Source organism: Brachyistius frenatus, unplaced genomic scaffold (assembly GCF_029030835.1).
Source record: "Brachyistius frenatus isolate BFR_SWC_R1_liver_20210118 unplaced genomic scaffold, ASM2903083v1 Contig_67, whole genome shotgun sequence".
Taxonomy (NCBI): Eukaryota; Metazoa; Chordata; class Actinopteri; family Embiotocidae; genus Brachyistius; species Brachyistius frenatus.
The window spans coordinates 120,406-136,657 of NW_027210666.1; the positions used below are offsets into that span (position 1 = coordinate 120,406).

At 41.9% G+C, this 16,252-nt stretch overlaps 1 protein-coding gene across 2 annotated transcripts; it reads left to right on the forward strand.

The window, feature by feature from the left end:
* Positions 1-5,339: 5,339 nt before the first annotated feature.
* vgll2b (vestigial-like family member 2b) lies at positions 5,340-10,653 on the forward strand. Of its 2 annotated transcripts, none has more exons than XM_069707089.1 (4): positions 5,340-5,669; positions 6,117-6,459; positions 8,525-8,967; positions 9,578-10,653. In XM_069707089.1, the coding sequence occupies exons 1-4, from the start codon at positions 5,583-5,585 to the stop codon at positions 9,815-9,817; spliced, it is 1,113 nt and encodes a 370-aa protein (XP_069563190.1). In that variant the 5' UTR covers positions 5,340-5,582; the 3' UTR covers positions 9,818-10,653. The 2 variants fall into 2 exon arrangements, with proteins under 2 accessions (XP_069563190.1, XP_069563191.1); XM_069707090.1 differs by having other exon boundaries at positions 8,525-8,971; positions 9,578-9,719.
* Positions 10,654-16,252: the final 5,599 nt, after the last annotated feature.

Here is a 16,252-nt window from a genome sequence, read left to right on the forward strand (position 1 = left end):
GTCATTCTTTACTTTAAGTACTAATTTATGACTCATTTTACATGCTTTTAAAAAAAAGTTACCATAATTGCAGGGCAGTGTGGTGAAACGGTGATCCCTTTTTCCCCAAGCTACTGTATATGTAACTAAATCACAAGGCCTCCCCAGCAGAGGGATATTTGATTTGAAATGTAAATTCACAGGCAACACTTTAAAGAAAAAGTATGATGAGTGGTGGTGCAAAGGTGTGGAAAAATACATTTCATCAGAGATGAAGCAATGTTTGTGTCTTAGATTATAGGATACACAACCAAATGTACTCAGTGCACCACAGACAAGTAGAGATGGCAAACCAGTAGCAGTGACAAGACATTTGACTTGTGAAACACGCCTAGGACAGTAGCATGGCATGTGTGTATCATATTCCGCCTTTCAACTCTCAATCATTTTTGGGTGCTTGACTTTTTTTTTCCCAGGGGCTTGTTGACTGGTGCGGATTGGACAGGTGGCATAGCATGGAGAAGAGCTGGCCGTTTACCAGCCAATAAAAATAGCTGTGGTCTCCATGATGTCACCGGTGAGTAAATCATAGCACCACAGTGCAGAGGGAGAAATGAACTGGGAGAAATCAAATTGGATATGCATTTTCTAAAGAGTGGCATGATTTTATTTGCCTCTCCACGTACCTCTTTTTCCTGGATAAACAATTATTTGTTTTCCCTCCAAATATCGATCAAGTTTCTTCATGTCCTTCACCTATTTTGTTACGTCACATTCCAAAGTACGCATGTCTATACAACCAGGAATATGTAAAAGAAGTGGCACTCAAAGACCAACACATTCCCTATGCCAAACACTAGTGACACTGCCATCTTCAGCCAGTCACCCTGGCTGCAGTTGCCAGAAAGGGTGGACAAGCTAAAGCTGGAGTCTGATCTCACTCCCATACCTGTCATTCTGAAGCCACAACACCATGCTGCTGATGAGGAACCTGATCAGTCGTAAATCTTCCCTGTTTGACCATGTGACATGCCAAATTTGTGATTCTGCCCTCTGTCCACCCTCCTCATCTCTTTCCCTCCACCCACTGCCACCCCTCTGCAGCCCCCTCTGGCACACTGAAGCAGGAATGCCAGGCAGGAAGGTGACAATCCCACATGCCCAGATTAGTGTTTCTGTGTACATCTTTCATGTGTTTGTATGTGTTCCTTCAGCTTTATGTCTTTGAGTGTCCGTACGCGAGTATGTGAATTTGTGATTGTGTGCCTAACTCCAGTGACCCAGCGGCAGCGTGGCGGTAGACTACTTTCAGTGATAGGATGTTAGGAATGTAGCACTTGTCAGCCTCTCTGAGGATGCTGTTAATTCACATTCTGTCCATTTCAGAAGGTTAGCCTTTAATGAACAGTGAGCATTGAGTGAGGTGGCTCTATGTTTGTTGTTTGATTTGAAGTGTGCTTCCTAACATTAATGACATTTGATGGTCAATTCAATTCAATTCAATTAAATATAGTGCAAAATGACAACATTAGTCATCTGAGGGCACTTTACATAGCAAAGTCTTTGCAACAGAACCCTATAGCAACACTGAAGAGAGAAGCCAAACAATTCAACAATTCCCACATGAGTGACAGGAGGCAGAAAAAAAAACACCTTTTAACAAGAAGAAAGCCTCTGACAGCAGGATGGAAATACTTCCTTTTAACATAAAGAAACCCCCCAACAGAACCAGAATCAGAGGCGGGCAGTTATCTGCTCTGTTCTGTTTTTATTATGCATTTTCCCAGACTACTTGCAGTAACTGCAAAGCAACATAGGAATTATAACCAACAGAGGGCAATACTAGCAGAACCAATTCAGTCTTGTGGATATTTAATGCTATAGTGCAGGATACTTTCAAATACAGTAAATTAACATTCGTTACATTCAAACCCTATCCAAGTTCACACAATGCTGATATGGCCAATCACCACCAGGTAAATCTCTCTGTATTTCACAGTATACAGAATGTATATTACTATGCCAGATGAATGCATAGTGGGCATGCTCTATGGGCTGAGCATGCACACAACAAACTTTTAGGTAACTTCTGGTTTAGCCCTATGCTAAACTTAAATGTGGATAAAATAATTTAATCGTGTTTCTCTTTTAGACTTTCCACATGTTTCTCTGTAAACTCAGTCAGTCCCTTCCAGTTAAATTTCAAACTGTGCCGAAACCGACCACTTCCTTGAAGGCGTGCTATAATGAATCAGTGAAAAACTATGCCTATGGATGCTGTGGAAAATGGACAGTAAAGTAAAATGCACATGATTTTTAATGACTGATTTTAATGGCTAATTCAAGTATGATCCTCAAAATTCTTGAATTATATTTAACCAACTTCTGGCCTCAAGCCGCTGGAATCCTGGGTCCTGGTGGTCTGTGAGGACAATGAGGAGGTTGTTTTAGGAAGAAAATAGCTTCACACTTGCACATTCTATCACAGAGGATTTATCACCAACATTTGTGTAGAAGGTTGAATGAGCCAGACCTGTCCATATGTGGCCCTTTGTGTGTTTATGTGTGTGCATGTGTGTGTTTCCGATGACACTTAGTGATGATTTTGAACAGCTGAGATGAGTTTGTGTGGAACTGGACAACGAGGCAGCTGTACATCTCTGTCTTGGACATATACTCTCTCGCACACGCACACACAGACACACACACATACTCTCTCACACACGCACACACACACACACACACACACACGCACGCACACACGCGCACACACACACACACACACACACACACACACACACACACACACACACACACACACACACACACACACACACACACACACACACACACACACACACACACACACATCGAGGCATATAAACAACAGTGGAATCCTGAGGTCCAACCCCTTCGGGACCATGCCAGACTGAGACCTTAATAAAGGACTTGTTGTTTCAGGGGGTAGCTTATATGGTTTCAGGTTCATATTGCAACAAGCCCCACTTTACAGACCATCACCATAAGCTTACTGATTACATTTTCCTAATTTGCATTTACATCCTAATAAAGTTACATTATGTCTGACAATTGAACTTAATTGGTCTTATAAAGGGTTGGCAGCAGTATGCTCCATTCTTTCTTTAATGTACTCAGGTATTTCTAGCACAGAGTATAAACTATTAATGGTAGTGTTGCAATTTGAATAGTGGTCTAAATAAAACCAGGTTGCCATTACTACCTCAACTGGCCTGCAACATCTCATCCAATGAGGTCAGACCTCTTTTAACAGGGGTGGAGCCTTGATGTGCTGCTGAAGGGTCACAAGGAGTGATGTAACCTGTGTTTATTTTCAGCATATACAAGTAAATGTAGACACACAGACACCTCCACAAACACTTGCTCACAGAAAAAACACACACAAGAGCAACTGCGGACTCTTGCACATACTGTTCTTTACATGTGCAAAGATTTGAGCGTGCAATATTGGGTATCACTGACAAACACAAATGTGCCGACTGACGAAGTTTTGTGCTTTGGGATCACCGCCATGCTTCTGCAAGTCGGTTATCTCCCTTACCCTCTTCCTGGTTTGATCACTTGACGACAGACGTTGCAGCATGCATGTGTGCACTCACTCTCAGTTGTGTTGCACACACTTCATTTACATGTGGGCACAGGAGTTGACTCTTAAAGGAGAAGACAGGGTGATTAAACAAAGAAAAGGTGTGTATTTCATGAGGGAAGACCAGTGGGTGGCAGAGACAGAGAGAGAGACAGAGACAGAGAAATTTAGTCATTGACATTAATACTAATAGCAGCCTCTCTTCCCTTCCGTCAGCTGCAGCTGTTGATCACGCTGGTGTAACACTGAGCTTTCGAGCATTGCATCACTATGTTTCTCCCCGAGTACTCGGCTGTCCTGCATTACCCTGGAAATAGAAGCCCATACTGCACAGCAAGGGTAATGGGGTGAAGTATTCGAGCCCCATTAATTTTGGTGCTGATCTGTTTGAAAAGTGGATATACAAATTGCAAATGATTTTGTTTTCGAAACTCTTTGTTGCTCTGAGGCTATATGTAATACAGTACTGTACAATATACAGTATTATATTAGAGGGTTATGCTGTAAAATCTGTTTATTGAAAGAGAGATGGAAGACCAGGGAAAAGTGAGAACTTTGGTGTTACTTGCCAGCTTTATCCACTGCTATTTAGGAGCGTGTTCAATTCATTAGCATGCCAATAACCTGCCACCAGTTATTCATACTATGTGTGATGTATGCATAGCAAGATGTTGGTCATGTTCTCCATCTGGAGAACGCAGCGGAGGGACGATGTAACTTCCCGAGGAGCTCGTCCACTAGCATACATCAGAGACATTCCACCTCATCTGACACTCGTACATGGAATTCTGCAAATTTTCCACACTATTCTCCCATGCATTCTGAAGTGCCTGTCAAAAAGACGGGCATGCCCAAACATTAAGCACCTGTAAACACTTAAAACAAGAAAAATCAACCAAACTTTTGGGAGAATGCATCTACCTTGTTGTTTTTCAGGTTTAATATTATCTGGATGATATTTTAGTCTTTTTGTATACGTGGAGACATAATAAAATTAGTGCTCCTGTGCTGTTTGTGATTGTCATTGGGTATGTTTGTGTTTGTGTGTGAAAATATCTTTCTGTTTGCACTACTGATAGGTGATAATTTGTTATAGATTTGTGCATAGTCCCTTTCTCCTCTATGTTGGTATGACCAGTGTATGCAACCTATAGTTGACACCTATGTGTCATTCTGGGAACACACTAAATACTTCAGATGACTTGAGGGTTTACTTGGCAACCAATGGCTGTTTTAAGACTGAGGATACACTTTCGGCTTGGACTGAGCACAAAGTTTTCATGTATCCAAAGTACACGGACGCGAATAAAAAGTCACAGAATCCCATGTGCTCTTTGTTGTGTGGCCGGTCATAAAGCTCAATGACTTCATCCAAATCTATTTGGGTAACTGGATGACATTCTATTTAACCTTTATTTTACTGTGGAGCCATAATTAGGCACAAGTTGTTTCCAGCTTTTCTGGAATACACTCTTGTCCATGTTTTATATTTGAATGAAAATTGGACATTATAAAACCCTGACTTAATTTACACCTATGCTTTTGTCATCATGATTTTACAGCTTTTCGCCAATTCATTTTTAATATCAAATGAAATAATCAATTTGCTTGAATGTAATCAATTATCTGCTCTAGATGTAGTGTGGAGGTGGTAGTGGGGTAGTTGGTGGTAGTGATGTGGGGGGTGGAGGGCTGGTAAAGGTGGGAGGGGTTGACACAGAGATGTACAGGACAGGACACCCTCATGCTTGCTCCATAAACCTCACCACATTTTGCTACCGCAGCTGTTGTGGCGCACACAGGGAGCGGAGAGGTGCGCTCCTTCTGGGGAGACTATGTCGAGTCTGGCACGGGCTTGTTCACATTGATCCGGCGGTCACTAAGCTCGTTTCTCTTCGACTAAATAAACGGAATGTTGTCGCGCTCTCTCTCCCTAAGGTCGGTTTCAACAGAACAGTGAAGACACCGCTCACTTACCATGAGCTGTTTGGATGTTATGTACCCAGCCTATGGACATTACGCACCGTACGCACCGACTGCTCCTGCTTTCATCAGTAGCTTACAGGTAGGAAGTTTGCAGTTATTCAAATGTTTTTTTTTTGTAGTTTTTATTTCCAGTATTAGCGGGGAGATGGGGGTGGTTGAGGTAAGGGGCCACTATTAGGCTAGTTTATGCGCTTGTGCGTAAAAGCAAAAAACTGATGAGAAAACATTAAAAGTGTTTTATAAGTTTGTGATTTTAGTATCGTTTGATTTGCCATTTAAGAATTTCTGTATTTACAGTGCTGTGTGTTACCACATAAAAGTTGTTCTCCACCCACTCATGTCTAAGGGCACGCACGCTTGCGCGCACGCATACACATGCCATTGCTGCCGCACACAAAGAAAAACATTATGTCAAAATGTCTCATAGTCAGCTCCAGAACTGTCCTCTGCAACACCTGTCTTAACCCCCCCTCCCCCTCCTCTGTCTGTCCCCTAACCCCCCCCCTCTCACCACCACCACCAACAGGCTCCCACAGGTCTGAGCAGCGCTTCGCCTCACTGCCGGGCTTTTATGGACACTCCCAGCGGTCCCGAGGGGATGTCTGGGGGCCCAGGCACTGGAGGATCCACTTCCTCCTCATCTTCATCCAGCTCTTCTTCCTCCTACACCCCTGCGGCTTCTAGGCCAGAGGAGGGCCCCAAGGAGAAGCAGGAGGCCCCCGAGGCGGAGTACCTGACTTCTCGTTGCGTCCTCTTCACCTACTACCAGGGAGACATCAGCAGCGTGGTGGATGAGCACTTCTCCAGGGCCCTCAGCTCCTACATGGATGGAGAAGGCAAACGGCGGGCGCCAGATCAACAGGGCACAGGTATATCTCATTGTCCATACATGAAGAGTATTTATACAAATAAAGGTGCACACCTGCCTTTGTGTCAGTACTACAAAGTTACAGTTAACGTAGTGATCTTGGACATGTAAATTACTTTTCACGTATTTTGTAGTTCATTCATTCTAATTGAGAGGTTTAAAATATACATATGGGTTGGCTGTAGCCCTATCACTCATGATAACACAAATTTGAATAAATCCTTTGTAAAGTGAGTAAAAATGAAAAAGAAAACACTACCACAGTATTTAGGGAAATCATTAATTAATTCCTTTTCCACATTTCTTCAATCTGAAATTGCCTTTATTAACCTGACTTTCTATGATGTTTACAATTAAATCAAAACATGAAGATTATTAAAAGTCATTTAAACTGAAATTAGGTGGGTTCTCTCCACTACATCTTTGCAGATTCTTCCATGTATTTAGGTGCCGCAGTTGTCACACATTAAGGCATCTTGCACTACAGCTTTTGAGGCCACACACGGTAAGTTGTCAGTTCTGCAGAGCACAGCAGTGTCAGACAAGTCATGTGATCAGGTGACAGGACTGAGGGGTTGCTTGTTGGAACTGTTGTCCCTGGAAAGATCAGGACAAAGGGTCAAGAAGGTCAGGAGCTGTTGGCAGTCAAAAAGGACTCCTGTAACTCTGGTTAGGCGATGGTCATGCACACTCTTGTTCATTCTTGATTTTGGGAGTGAAAAATTATGAATCTGAGAAATATTATCGTCAACTTTTTAATAAATGGTTAAAGACATGACATCATCCTGTGTGGTATGACTGCAACCCTACCATTACAAATGCTATGGGATTAATGATTAATGATCTCTTTTGATTCACGTTAATGGATTTGTAAATTTTCTTTTGGCCACCAATGGATATTTTATCATTTTCAAACTCAAAGGGTCAAATAATATTTAAAGTTACTATTGTTTTATTAATTTGTGGTGTTTTATACATTTTTGTGTTTTTATTGCCTCAAATTTGATTGTACCAAAATGTAAAACCAAAAATCAAATTATTTAAAACTGGAAACCAAAGTCCCTATCTACCAGCAGCTCGAAGATATCCCCCAGATATCCATGTAGGGCCTGCAGCCTCTGCACACACCCTCGCTCTGCTGTCGCTGTAGTCTCTTTCCTTGTTCAGCCGGACGTCTTCATTTCGGCACTAGTGCACGCTCCCTGCCTCACAACAGATGCTATGTTTATACACGGCCGTAAGCGCACAGCCTCGCCGGCGTATCCCCTTCAAACGTCTCCATGGCTGCCATTCTGACTCTCCCTCCAGCTCCTGCTCCACAATGGTTGCTCAGTCAGTTGCCTAACTGCCTCTCAGATTTATATATGTTGTGGTCAGTTTGATAGAAGCAGAGGGAAACACTACCTCTGAGGGTGCTGCGTGGGATCGTTTTTCAGAGGAATATCTAAATATAAAATTATACCGCTAAAAACATATAATGGCTTGCTGACATTCTGTCAAGGGCGAGGAGAGGGGGGAGCAGAGAAAACAACAGGTGGGGGTGCAGGAGACAGAAGAGAGGGGCAGCGGGTGCTAGCACAGGGCTAGAATTGCGTGTGTGTGTGTGTGTACTTGAGTGTGTTGTGAGACTTTCAGAGGTACTGGGCTGACATGAGAGTGAGAGATGTCACCATAGCGAGTGATTTAAGACTCTGTGAGCCTTGGGCTCCCTCCAGGTCAGAGCGTCTGCCTTATATAGAATTCGGGTGTAGGGATGTCTCTCGTTCTACCTTTTTCTGTCTCTCTTGCTCCCTCTGTGTGCGAGAACGTGGTTGTGTTTATTTCTGTGTCTTGTCGGGCTATAGGGCTGTGTGACGGAATGATCCAATAGGGAAGATATCTGGGCCAGAGGGTGTAGCAGTCATGAGAGTGACATCTGCGTTTGAGCACGCGTTACTCCGCTTGCACTGCTCCAGCCTTTCCGTTTCCATTTGATTCACCACACAGTTGTGCAACGGTTCGTGACTTGGACTGAATTTGATCGTTGTTCACCCTCCTTCCCCCTCTCTGCCTCCCTCCCCCATCAGATATCCCTTCACCGAGCAGTCGACGAAGTTTCCCCCCATCCTTCTGGGACAGTAACTACTCCTCGCCTCAGAGCCGCTTGCACTGTGAGACGGGTGCGCCTTCCTATTCCATGGACCCATACGCATCAGGGCTGCACCCGGGCCTGCCGCATCCGCACGCTCATCCTCACCCACACGCTCATCATCACTCCCACCCTCACCCACCAGAGAGCTGGGGCTACCCTCAGGCTCAGGCCTACGGGCACCCGCGGCCTCTCCACGAACTGTATTCACCGTCAGCTTTGGAACCCCACTACGGGCCCCTGCTCATGCCCACCGTGAGGCCACCTCATCTCTCTACCTTGCCAAGCCACTATGAAGTGAGCAAGCTGGAGCCCACTGCCTCCTGGCCCAGCCTGCTTCCCCCAGGAGATGTCAGCCAGACTCTGGCACTGAACATGGACGCAGGTAGCCACTCAACAATATGTTCTGGATGGTACAAGAGTCCCTTTAGTCACAGCTTACAAACTGTTTGTAATCAGACCAGATGTGAAAATAAAACAAATGTCTGACTGAGACATCAATGTAGATAAATGCAAATTCCGGGATACAAAAATATGATAAACAAATATATTTTTTTAATCTTTACTCTAGTGCTTGAGATTTTGCAGTGTAATGAGTCAGCTTTTTCTCTATTAATTGCTACCCCAGGCATTCTGAATTGTAAGTATTAAAATGATTTACTCAAATATAGAAGAAAACATGCATTCTACAAAATCACACTCCTGCACACACAGCTGTATCAACTTTAAACCCTTTTGACACAGTCTTTAGAGAACACATGTACAGATACTTGTGATGTTGAATACCCCTGACTCCACCGTAGACTCTCGCACGTGTGCAGACGACACACCCTGTCACACAAACACACAATACATCATAATCATCACAGAGGATCTCTCCCCCTCTCCTCTAAAACAGGATGTTTGGCAAAAGTGGGCTCCATGACAACCTGTGTTCTGTTGCTCATCGTTGTCCTGCTCATTGTTTCCTTGTCTTTTTTCCTCCCTTCAGGCCTCCAGCAGCACAAGAAAGGCAAGGAGCTGTACTGGTTCTAACGAGCCCTTCAGTCACACTGACCAGCCATTACCAGATCCAATTAGTCCCTGGACCTGCTCCGCTATTGAAGCAGCGTGTCCCTTTATCCCCCCACACACTGCATCCTCATCTATCCACCCCCTTCTCTCTGCTCCGAGCCTCCCCTGCCAGTATACAGCCTTGCTCCAGGTCGACGTGTGTGCACCATGGAGATAAAGCAGAGAGAGGGAGAGCGAGGGAGAGAGACAGAGTGTCTGAACTGTCTATAATCTGTGCTGTTGCGCTCCCTCTCTCATCCCTCTTCCACTCCCTCTCCTGTCGCTGCCGGTGCAGCACAGACCTTGGCAAGGTGTTAACCACAGTGACCTGTTTGGACTGAGAAAGACAGGATCACAACAGACTTTTGCAGAGGACAGAGAGATAGAGGGATGAATGGAGGGACAGAGGGATGAATCGCAGCGAGCAGGGATTTCCTCCAACGTCCCTGGTTATCTCTGTCTCATGCTCTGTGTTGGTACAGTGCTTGTCATTATCCACTTATCTGCATTTCACAAATGCAACATGCAGTGATAAACAAGAGCAGCAATTATGGCGGGTTTATGCGTTGTGACTGTCATCATGAGGCCTTTTTTTTTGGTTATTATATATTGTTGCTCTCTGAAATAAAGTTTCTATTTATTGGTGTTTATGTGCATTTCTAAAATATTTGTTTGGCCAGTGTTCTGAAATTCTTGTGGTTCAGGTTATCGTGTTTTCTAAAGAGAGAGATGATGGAGCTAACGTGCTTTTGGTTTCTCATCTATCTTTTGTGGTGAATATCAAAATCAACATATCAAAACATGTTCAGTAAAACAAAAGATTGTTTGCTCTGAACACTCTCAGATATGATTGTACTTTGAATTTGATAATGTTCCATTTTATTTCTGTCATTCTTAGATGTTTTGAATTTGGACTTTCTAAATATTTGGGGGATTTTTTTTGTGTGTGTGTCATTTCTCATTTTTGTGTTCAAAGAAAATGATGATGTCAATAAATATTTTTATGGTACATTGTCACATCTCTAAAATGATTACCTTGCATGACTTACTGAATTATAACTAATACTAATTTAAGGGACATTGTAAGTGTTGCTGGACAGAGAAATATTAATACTTCCATTCAATAATTACTAATATTAGCTTCAAGAAATCAAGTCTACTATTGGAAATAAAGTTTGATGGAAGCTTTTGGATGACTTTCTGATCGTGCACACTGACGTATTGCGTGTGCTGAAATTTGAGTAGCTGTTTGAATTCCGGAGACAGTAACATAGCCAGATATGATCAAGGTTACACTGTGCGACTCGCCTTATTTAAAACGCCTTCCCTTTGAATTCCTGCTCGCATTCACACTTTGTCACCTATAAAGTGGGAACGAGTGGTGAATGCTAGCAATGCGTAACCAGAGAAGAAGCCAGCCATCCCAGCTATGCACCAAATGTTGCTGTGTTATTGATCCGATAATCAGATTATGCGCTAAAGTATGCCAGTCTGGGCCACTGTCACAATTTAGCGGCTGTTATGTGTGACCCCCACTAGAGAGCAGCCAACTATGTGATTGGCTTTAAGCTGAGGAAACATGTAGAGTAATGAAATTAGACGAGTTTACCAGGGATAGCTTTCCATTCCAACCATCTTACTGCCTTTTCACATTAGTATTGTCACTGAATGTGAGGGTTACTTTTCACACCAGACCCTTGAGGATCTAGTCCATAGTTAGTATGCACCCATAGATATTGTCACATTATATTACTTAGTTGTCCATAAACCCTGCATAGCATTAATATTTGCCATGTGAAGCAACACATGACAGAATAGCTAGTACTGAGAAAACGTTGTTACGCAAATAAACCATTACTGGCAATTGATGGGATATAAATAGAATTACAACTGCAAGCAGTGATATGCGGGACCTCGCATGCTGCACGTCGGGGATCCAGCAGGTCGGAGCTGCCGGCTCCCCGACATGCAACACGTGAGGGTCCGCATATTCCCTCTTGCAGTCTTAATGTTTTTCTTGATCTCGTTCCTTATTCTTTTTTTTTTTAAATTGCCTTTTTTTTGGCGGCTTTAACATCTTCTTCCTGTGTCACGGCGAAACATCAAACTTAGCCATATCGCCCTGGCTATACTATATACTATATACAAAAAGTTTTGGACAACATGCTATAGTATGACTTTTTTTTAATATTTTGGAGTATGACTTTTTTTTTGTATCACTTTTTGGAGGCCAACCTTTTTCTGAACTGACATGCATCCCTCAAGTTACTGTGAGGCAACTGCTTTAACCACTGCACCACTGTGTCATACATGTCGTCCGAAATTTGAAAAAAAGACATACTATAGCATTAAAATGTATTAATGGGATTTTGGAGGATACAATTTGTGGTAGTTCGGACAGAAATCCAAAAGAATTAGACACCCTTTATTTTTTGTTATTGATTATTTTTTTTTTTTTTACCTTTGGTTTGGTATTAATGTGACTGCAAGTACAACGCAAACCTGAAACCCAAAACTGTGTGGATTACCCTTAGAGGGACTCACCCTCCGTGAACCATGGGGCTTACTCACCCTCTATGAACTGTGTGTGGATTACCTTGAACGGGGCTCAAATCCACGTCTTCATGAGATCCTTTCCAGCTCTGCTGCGACGTCATAGACCACTGGACTATCTTCAGCACTGGAGAACGGGTCGCGGCGGAAAAAGTGTTCACCCAGAGTTTTCCAGTGACTTAACTGAAGGTCTGGTTAACTCAACAGGTAAAAGATTCTACTTCACCAAGGTTGCTATTAATGGTTCAAATTCCACCTTGGCCTGTTGATGGTGATTCAGCTTTTAGTGAAGTTGAAACGTTTGGGGAAATTTAAAAAGTTTTGCATAAACTACACATTACAGGAGGATATTTAATATCACTGCAGACCCCTTGAAAACATCTATATCTACTATCCAAAGAATGTCTGTGGCAAGTTTGGTCGCATTTGAATGAATATTTGTGGACAGTGGAGTTATAGGTTGCAGTGAGCCAAAGATTTGTCACAATGCTGTCTAACTCCTGGGAAGATATATGTTGCAGTGGTTAGTGCTGATGCCTCTCAACAAAAAGGTTTGGGGTTAGAGACTCCCCTTAGTCATGAGTTAAAAAAAAAAAATCATACTATAGCATGTTGTCCAAATTATATATATATATATATAAAAAGTCATACTATAGCAAAAAGTAACCCAAAAGTCATTTTTGGGTCACGGGCACACCGATCGACGAAAACTAATTCTTTTGATAACTTTTAATTCCAAACATGTTAAGAGTGTACAGACTAAATTTCAAGTCGGTCTGACAACATCTGTAGGAGGATGTCGTTAAAGTACAACGTGTGAATTGCCAAAAGTGGCGACTAAATTCCAAATGGCGGACTTCCTGTTGAGTTGACATAAGGGTGCATTGGAACTTTTTTGTACATCTCGGTGTGATACACATGTCCATCGAATTTTGTTCATGTAGGTAAATGTAGCCGCAGGGGCATCAGTTTAGAGGGCTCGAGTGAGCCATTTGGCCACGCCCAATCGCAACTCTACTAAAATACAAAATTTTTCACCGGGGAAGACCCATGTACCAACTTACATGAGTTTTTTAAGATGATAAAGCCTCATGAGTAATAATTCCTTGAAGAACAATAGGGCTTTTGCACCATCGGTGCTCGGGCCCTAATGAATCTGCTTGTTAAATTTGCAGATGAAGCAGCAGAACATGTCCTGTAGATTTGTTTTATTACTGATATATATTCATGTGTGTGGGGCCATGTTTATGTGAACTGAAATATTGTACAAGCACAGTCTAGGGAAAGGCTGCCATCTCCTGGTGTCTTTATAACACTGCAAAGGTGTAAGGGGTTTTCAAGAATTCACTCATTCTGGGAAGACCAGTTGGGATAAAAGCAATATTATATTATGTGTTAATGGTTACTCTTGAATCTGTGAGACGAATGGTTTATCAAAATACACAAAAGTCTGACTGGCATTGTCACACATCAGTATAGGAGTTGCACCTATCAGATGTGACATGATGTTCAATGACTTCAGCGGTAGTCAGTAGCAAACTAATGCAAATAGTATGTGTTTGCCCCTGTATTGTAACCACTACATCCATTACATCATAGGGTGGAGTTGTGCATGTGGCTTCATGTTAACTGTGGAGAGAGCAAATTACAACACAATTTTACATATAAAAATTATAATCATGAGTTCAATGTCTGTAATTTTGAGCAGAATGTTTGGAAACAATGCTGATTGAACTGTAAACCTCCAAAAAGGGAAGTAGGTGTTAGTTCCCAGAATTTCCTAAAAGCAGCTGAACCTACTTTATGCATTGGGTCAAGTCACTGTTATGGTTAGAAAAACCCAAATTTAACCTTACAGGCAAAGGGTCACATGACTGGTCACAGGATGGAGATTCACATTCAAAAACATTTGTTTGATCATATCAGAATCTAAACAAACAAATTTATAATCAGTTTCAAAAATATTGAATGAAAACTGTGATCTTCATCTTATATTTTCTCCAACTGATCATATGATTTAATCCACGCTGAAATCATAAGCTGTTTATTGTCATTTCAGAATACTGTAAAATATACACGAATCTCTTTACAACCTGACAATCGACATGTTTACTAAGGGTGTTAAGCAGTAAACAGAGCCTTGTTTTGCTCACTTTAATTTCAGACACATGCATTTGATTGTCCTGCATTTAAGACGGTTAATATCTAACTGCCATGACTGCCATGTGCAAACTAAAAGACAAATAAATCTTGATGATTACGCAAACAACACACGTGGTACACGATGTGGAAGTGAAAATGGAAATCACAGAAAACTTTTTTTTTTCCTGTGTCAGTTTCAGTTTGACCTGTGCTGAATTAACACACATATACACATGAACTGAAAACATACATGCTCACAGGCTTTTACTTCCACCTCTTTCTGGAGGCTGTGCACACAAACACACACGAACTTTGATCTATGAACTTATGAGGTTTTCCCTCTGTCCTTGCATTTGCGGTTGTGCTGACTTCTGACCTGATCTTGTCACTTGACTGTTGTAGTAAATGTTTTATAGTTCAAAAGGTAAAACACAACCTTTATGCCAGTAACCTTTTTTTCCACGGCTCATTATCTGTGTGCACAAAATGCCAGTTATTTTGGGTTAAAAAATATTACAAGGAATCAAACAGAGATCCAGCTGTGTTCCCGTGGCTTACTAGTACATACTCACTTAGTTTGGACATGAACATTAAGCTTTAAGCAGCTGACAAGCATGCAAAGATTTTCTGTCTATATTTCATCACACTTTGTACTTCTATTTCACTACATTTGGAGGGAAACCCAGTTATTTTCACTACTACATTGTTCTAACAACTTTAGTGACTTTTTGGAAGATTGAGAACACAGTATAAGCTCAGCCCTAATTTATCAACTCAGTTTAATGTGTAGACACATTTGTGTAACATAAATCCTGCCACGATTCAGAGAATTTAGCTTGTGTTGATTTGGCGGGGCCCGACCCAGCAGCACTTCCCCGGGAGTTGAGAAGTGCTGATTCATCTATCATAATGTATATAAAGTAGTTAAGACTGGCTCCACGCCAACCAGCTACACATATAAGTACAGCTAATATTAGATCCAGAGCTAATGACAAGTTTTGCTGCTGTCGTTATACAGTAAACAGGAAGTCTGCCACAAATGATGAGCTAAAAACCGACAACAAACCTCACAGGTTAACAAACATCCATAAATCTACTGCAGGGTAACATTTTTGTACCTGTCTAGAAGCACTATAGCAAGCTGCAAATCACTTTTCAAACCTTTCAAAACCTTTAGGTTTTTCTCTGCAGTGTAACATAATTGTGACTGGCTCCGGTGCAAATATGTCTTGGGCCCCACCCCTTGACACAGACAAAAATACATCCACATCCACATCCACACATTTAGCCTAAGGTGCTAATTTATTTTTTATTTTTTTACAAACCCCCCCCCCTTTTTTTTTTTTCTTTTATAATTGTCACAATGTCAACGCAAGTAAAGGGAGTTCATTGGAGAAACAAATTAGCATTTCCAGGCAAGACGTCCTCTTTAGTTACTTTTAAGAGAAAAGGAACCAAATTAAAACATCATGGGTGGAAATAATAGTCAATATATTTTTCAGTTGTTTTGGATCATTTAAAAAAGAGTTAAAAAAAAAGGTGTGGTTTAACTTCACTTGAGTAAAGGATTGTGAGTATTTCTACCACATCTGGTCAACTGCTCTCGTGTTTTGCTGTGTATGAGCTCGTCTCAAAAACTTATCATGCCTTAAAATAATGCCAAAACTGCTGCGATATATCAATAGACCTTTCTATCATTTTCAGTTGTGTGTGCCAGGCTGTTGGCAGGAAAACTATTTGCATTTTTCTGATGGGAAAGAACCGAAGCTTGTGTACAAACACTACTGCCTGTAAAATCTGCCTATGCAAGAGACTGAACACAAACAGGCAGATACACGAGACACGCTGAAAAGAGTTCAATGACATCTGAATTTTTTTTAGCTTAGTTCTCAGTTTTCTCTCACTTCACGGCGTCTTT

Excerpts from the sequence above, each read along its gene's own strand:
- vgll2b (XM_069707089.1), top strand. The coding sequence starts at position 5,583 with ATGAGCTGTTTGGATGTTATGTACCCAGCCTATGGACATTACGCACCG. Across the intron at positions 5,670-6,116 it reads CTTTCATCAGTAGCTTACAG|GCTCCCACAGGTCTGAGCAG; the intron begins GTAGGAAGTTTG and ends CACCACCAACAG. Across the intron at positions 6,460-8,524 it reads GCCAGATCAACAGGGCACAG|ATATCCCTTCACCGAGCAGT; the intron begins GTATATCTCATT and ends CTCCCCCATCAG.